The sequence below is a fragment of the Tupaia chinensis genome, unplaced genomic scaffold (genome assembly GCF_000334495.1).
Source record: "Tupaia chinensis unplaced genomic scaffold, TupChi_1.0 Scaffold000678_1, whole genome shotgun sequence".
Classification (NCBI taxonomy): domain Eukaryota; kingdom Metazoa; phylum Chordata; class Mammalia; order Scandentia; family Tupaiidae; genus Tupaia; species Tupaia belangeri.
In genome coordinates this window covers 1,249,397-1,254,838 of record NW_006160202.1, presented here as the reverse complement: position 1 = coordinate 1,254,838, position 5,442 = coordinate 1,249,397, and the positions used below count along the sequence as shown (strand labels likewise).

Genomic DNA, 5,442 nt, shown 5'->3' with positions numbered 1-5,442 from the left:
TAGAAAGCAAGCGGCAGGTCCGGGGCTTGAGCGTGGTCAGCCATGTGGGAGTGTCCAGCACCTTAACCACTATGCCACTTGCTGGTCCACTACCTTATATTGCTCTTAAGTCAGGTTGCTGAATCAAGCAACCCCTAAGTCCTTCCGAGTATCCATTAGGGACTCAGATAAAGGTAAAATAAGAGACCACCATGATTGAAAATGCCTGTGATTGGCTCTTCAGCTACCTGTGGTCACTTCTGTTGTCATCTGCCCAGGTGGCAGCTACAAGAAGATTGGCTACTATGACAGCACCAAAGATGATCTTTCCTGGTCCAAAACGGATAAATGGATTGGTAAGTAGATCATTTTATGTTTTCTTTCAACCCCTCTGAACAATCAAAGAGAAGATTGGAATGAGGGTGGGGTGGCAGGTGCTATTAGCTTATAATGTTGCAGGGAGATGGGCTAAGGGCACAGGTTAAGAAAGTGAATACAAGACATTGTGTGTCCCCACTTAACATATACCGTATATCTGCATTCTATGACTGAAACTGATTGACTAATGGTTGAACAATCACAAGAGATGGGTGTGAATGTCAGACGAGGTGTATGTGGAGGAGTGGGGCCTAACGAAGGACATTTGGAGAAGGGTTACAGAGGTAGAGCATTGACCGGATGGGGAGGTGTGGTGTTATCTGTTAAAGTTATTTCGATCAACGGGTCTGGGGAGAAATGTGCACATATCGAAATGGTCTCATTGTAAGCCAAACAATATGATCGGAAGTATATACAAAAAACAAATAATAAATAATGTGAAAAAAAAAAAAAAAGAAAGTTAATCCAAGGGCTGGCAGGTGGCGTGGTGGTTAGATGCTGGACTCCCACATGCTAGACTGTGGTTTGAGTCCCGAACCTGGAAGCCTGTTTTCTCACTTTCCCTTTCTCTCTCTCTCCGATCAAACTGAAAAATAATAGTAATAACAAATGGAATTAAATAAAGAAATCTTTAAAAAAAAGAATACTTTTTTTTCCCTTTCTTTGTCTCTGGTCAAATTGAAAAATAATAAAAATAAGTGAAATAAAATAAATAATTATTTTTTAAAACCAGTGTATTGCTGGGGTAACTAGGGATAAGAGGCCGGGGTGGGCAGGAAGCAAAAGATGGAAATTCCATTTGGATTTCCCAGATGTGCTGATGCCTTGATATATCTGGACCAGCTACTTCAGGCCAAACCTGCCTCTGTCTGTCAGGAAAATAGTGGCTTAACCTATAGGGAGTAAGCAAAATCTTATGGAATTATTGGGACTAGCAGATGGTGTAATGGTTATGGTTGCTGAACTCCCATGTAGTTGACCATGGTTTAAGTCTTGGAACCGGTGGCTTAAAACTCATTCTGGGCATGTGTGCGTGTGTGCCCAAGATCCCGAGAGGAGAATGAAGGAGAAGGGATTGCAGCGTGGCCATTCCCCCCCGGGGGAGTGATTTCTTGCTTTCTGTCTCTCTGTCTCTCCAGAAAGCGCACGTGCCCTATAGCAAAAAAAAATCTCTCACTTAGAAAAAAATCTTATATAATTATCTCTGCTAAAATATGCTTTTTCAGAGGGATAGTAAGCAGTTATTCTTTGTGTTCTTAGTAGGTTAACAGGAAGTAGGTGACAGGAACTGGGAAAGAGACTGAAGGTGGGCAAAAGGAAGGACCTACTGGTTAAAACAAAAAATGAAGATTGGCACAGGGAGAATGGATGGAAAATACAGCCATTGAAGACAGCTGCCATCTGCCCTGACCAACTGAAATCTAGTCATACTCAGCACTGTTGGAGTTTTGCATTTTTTTTTTTTAACATATAATTTGAATTTAGGACAGTTTTCTGTGTTGCTATAAATGCAGTGTGGCCTAAATTACTTTTTTTTTTTTTTTTACTAAGCAAATTAAAATTAGTGTTTTCTTTTTCTTTTTTTTTTTTTGAGGGTGAACTCTTAACAGATTTGAACTTCTCTTGATAATAACTGGAAAACACTTTTGGGAATATCACTATGTCAGGTTTAGGATCTCAGATTAGGGTTTTTTTTGGATAACTGGAAAACACTTTTGGGAATATCACTGTCAGGTTTAGAATCTCAGATTAGGTTTTTTTTGGGGGGAAGGGTTGATTTGTTGTGTAAGGTTAGGAAGGCACACTAGATCTTTAGCTTTTTATGATTTCTCATGATTTTTTAAAAAAGAATTAGTTAATTAGTTATTTATTATCATTATTTTTCAATTTGACCAGGAACAGACATAGTGAGAGAGAGAGAGAGAGAAGGGGGGAAAACAAGCTGCCTAGTCCGGGACTCAAACTGTGGTTGGCCATGTAAGCGTCCAGTACCTGCTGGCCCCAATTTTTCTTATGATTTTTAAAATGATGCTATAATTATCTTTTGCAGCTTAAAAAAAGCTTATTTATTTTAATTTAAGTTTTTAAAAGAACTATTTAATTATTTAAGGGATTTTTGATACAGGGTGTGCGTGCTCACTAGAAAGACAGCATCCTCCAGGGGTAGATGGCTCTGCTGCAATGCCTTCTCTTCCATTTCCTTTCATATTTTTTGGCCTGCATGCATATACACCTGGTGTGAATTTCAAGCCACTGGTCTGGGACTTGAACTGCAGTCAACCACATGGGAATCCAGTCCCTTAACCACTATACCATCTGCTGGCCCCTCTTTATTTTGTTTTCTGAAAGAGACAAGGGCACCCTTGATGGAGTCTCATGCCATGGTCATGCCCTCCCATCCCCAACCTTTCAGCCAGCCATGATCATGGGTGTTTGAGGGCCTGGGCTGCTTAGGTCAACTGGGATCCAAACCCTCAGTCTTTCAGCACTACAGAGCATTGCCCCACTGCCTGTGCCACCATGGATTTACCTTTTGCAGCTTTTGACTGGAGTTATAAGTGCTCATAAAGTTTCCTAGCTATTCCCTTATCTCCTCTCCCATTTTCCTTTGCTGCAGAAAGACAGAAAAATAAAAAGCACATAATAAAAACAACAATAACAACAACAAAAACCTGGTTTTTCTACAACTTTGGTAGCATGCTTTAGTGTTTCCAAGCCTCAGGTCAGAACATTCAGTCTTATCTTCTCGTCTCATTTCCAGTTGCTTCCAAAGGGCCCCGTGCCCTGCAGAATACCTTTCAGCGCAGCTGGGGCTTCGTGCACTCAGCCAAGGACTGAATGTCCATGGCAACCTTGCCCTTTCCCCTTCCTCCTGTCCTGTCTTCATTTCTTTGTTCTTCCTTTCTCTTCCCCTTTTTTCTCTTCCACCCCTTGCAGGAGGGTCCCCCCCAGCTGACCAGACCCTGGTCATCAAGACATTCCGCTTCCTGTCACAGAAACTCTTTATTTCTGTCTCGGTTCTCTCCAGCCTGGGCATTGTCCTCGCTGTTGTCTGTCTGTCGTTTAATATCTACAACTCCCATGTTCGGTAAGTTTCTCCTCTGGCATTCCCCTTGCCTGGCTGCTTTTCTAAGAAAATGGTCATCTCTTTGAAGAGAGAGAGGATAAAACCACTGTGACTCCTAAGGTCATGTGTTGTAGAGGTTTTCATTTCTGATTTAGAGTGAAAGGGAGGAAAACAGATATAACCTCCACCTCTGCTCCAAAGTAGTTATCTGGAAACAAACAAACAAACAAACAAACAAAAAGCACAACCTCTGGGACCAGGTAACACAGTCATGGGTTCTAAATAAATAGTGTATTCCAGTGGGGGGAGCCGTCTGCAGCTCCATTTCTAACCCCTGATCTAGTCGGCTTTGTCTTTGAAGGGTCCACTGCCTGCCAACCCTGTCTTCCTTTGTCCTGTGGCCCCAGAGCTGTGTGACATTTGGATAGCCAAACCTTCATAGAGAAGAGGGGTAATTCTGCTTTCTCTCTTCTCCCACCCTCCCCGCCTCTGCCCTAGTTATATCCAGAACTCACAGCCCAATCTGAACAATCTGACTGCCGTGGGCTGCTCGCTGGCGTTAGCTGCTGTCTTCCCCCTGGGGCTGGATGGCTATCACATCGGGAGGAGCCAGTTCCCCTTCGTCTGCCAGGTGAGGAGCTGGTGGGCAAATACCTTGCAGAGTGTGGCTCTCCCAACCCCATCAGGAACACCTTCTATGATTCATGGTTCCCTGCCTCTCCTTATTTTTCTCAGATGCTTGTCCTGTTCCTCAGTCCTGGCATCACCACTCTGGTCTCTGTTGGGCTTGTTCCTTCTTCCTGTGCCCCAGACCTTTTCCATTGTGTAGTTCTCTCACTGGTTCCAAGGTTGCCATGGCATGCCTTGAGAGAGGAGGAGGGAGGTTTTGAAGTCAAAGGGAGGGTGTCTGCACAAAGAATCCCAGAACAATGGTGGCTTGTCTGTGGTGCGGGGGCTGAGAACCAGAGTGTGGACTTCCCGTGGGAGTTAGCTGGGGTTTGGAAGAACAGAAGCAGAGATCCAAACAAATAGCAGAGAGAGTTGGGGGAAGGGACCGCTGTCATGCAGGTACGAGTCCCGGAGGTCCAGAGCTGTTGATACATAGAAGGTGATGAGGAAAGGCTGGCTTCAGCAGTGATGTTTGAGTTGTTCTCTGTTATACTGATAGGAAACACACTTCCCTATTCTTGCCCATTCTTACTCTCGCCTCTGCCCTGTGTTGTCCTGCTAATATGTCTAAGCACACGGCATTTGCACACACATGTACATACAGTTCATCAAGAGTTACCAGTGAGACCAGAGCACAGTGGGAGAGGCCAGTGCTTAGCTTTAGTGCCTCAGGCGAGGCAATGGCATAGGGACCTGCCCAAAGTACTGTTGGACACAGTGGGGACCTCACAAAACAAGTGTATTGAAAGATGGATGGAATTCTCAGCTGGAGAAATGGAGGTTCTCAAGGGGCAGGGGGAATATCACATGGCTAGAAAGAGTAGATCAAGGGAAAGCGAGTAGCTCGGTGTGCCTGGAGGGGTGGGTGAGCGCCTGGGAGATGAGCGTGGATAGATGGGTGGGACCATATTGTAAAGGGTCCCGTGTCACATCAGGAGGTGTTCTGTAACTCGTAGTATTAGAGGGTTATTAGAAGTGTATGGCCACTAAAGCCAGCAGCTTTTAGCAAGATCACGCTGGTGGTGTAGAGGAAGACGGATGGGAGGAATTGTTGAAGGAATTATTCCCTCCCCACGTTATCCCCTGCTGGCTGCATTCTGCCTGCTTGTCATCTGCTCCCTGCCCACACTCCCGCCTACGGCCCTGCCCATCCTCGCCAGTCCCACCTACTGCCCAGCCCTCTGTTTTCTAGGCGCGCCTCTGGCTCTTAGGCCTAGGCTTTAGTCTGGGTTATGGCTCCATGTTCACCAAGATCTGGTGGGTGCACACGGTCTTCACAAAGAAGGAAGAAAAGAAGGAGTGGAGGAAGGTGAGCTGTTTCCCAGTCCTCGACCCTCTGCTTCTTGACT

At 45.1% G+C, this 5,442-nt stretch overlaps 1 protein-coding gene across 5 annotated transcripts in view; it reads left to right on the top strand.

Moving 5' to 3' along the window:
• Positions 1–5,442, top strand: part of GABBR1 (gamma-aminobutyric acid type B receptor subunit 1) — a 36,395-nt gene that overhangs the window by 25,099 nt on the left and 5,854 nt on the right. For all 5 annotated transcript variants that reach the window (XM_027776529.1, XM_027776528.1, XM_027776525.1 and 2 more), the window contains 4 exons: positions 258–335; positions 3,295–3,445; positions 3,923–4,055; positions 5,286–5,402. In XM_027776529.1, the coding sequence (XP_027632330.1) occupies positions 258–335; positions 3,295–3,445; positions 3,923–4,055; positions 5,286–5,402 (479 nt within the window). The remainder of the gene's footprint in view (positions 1–257; positions 336–3,294; positions 3,446–3,922; positions 4,056–5,285; positions 5,403–5,442) is intronic.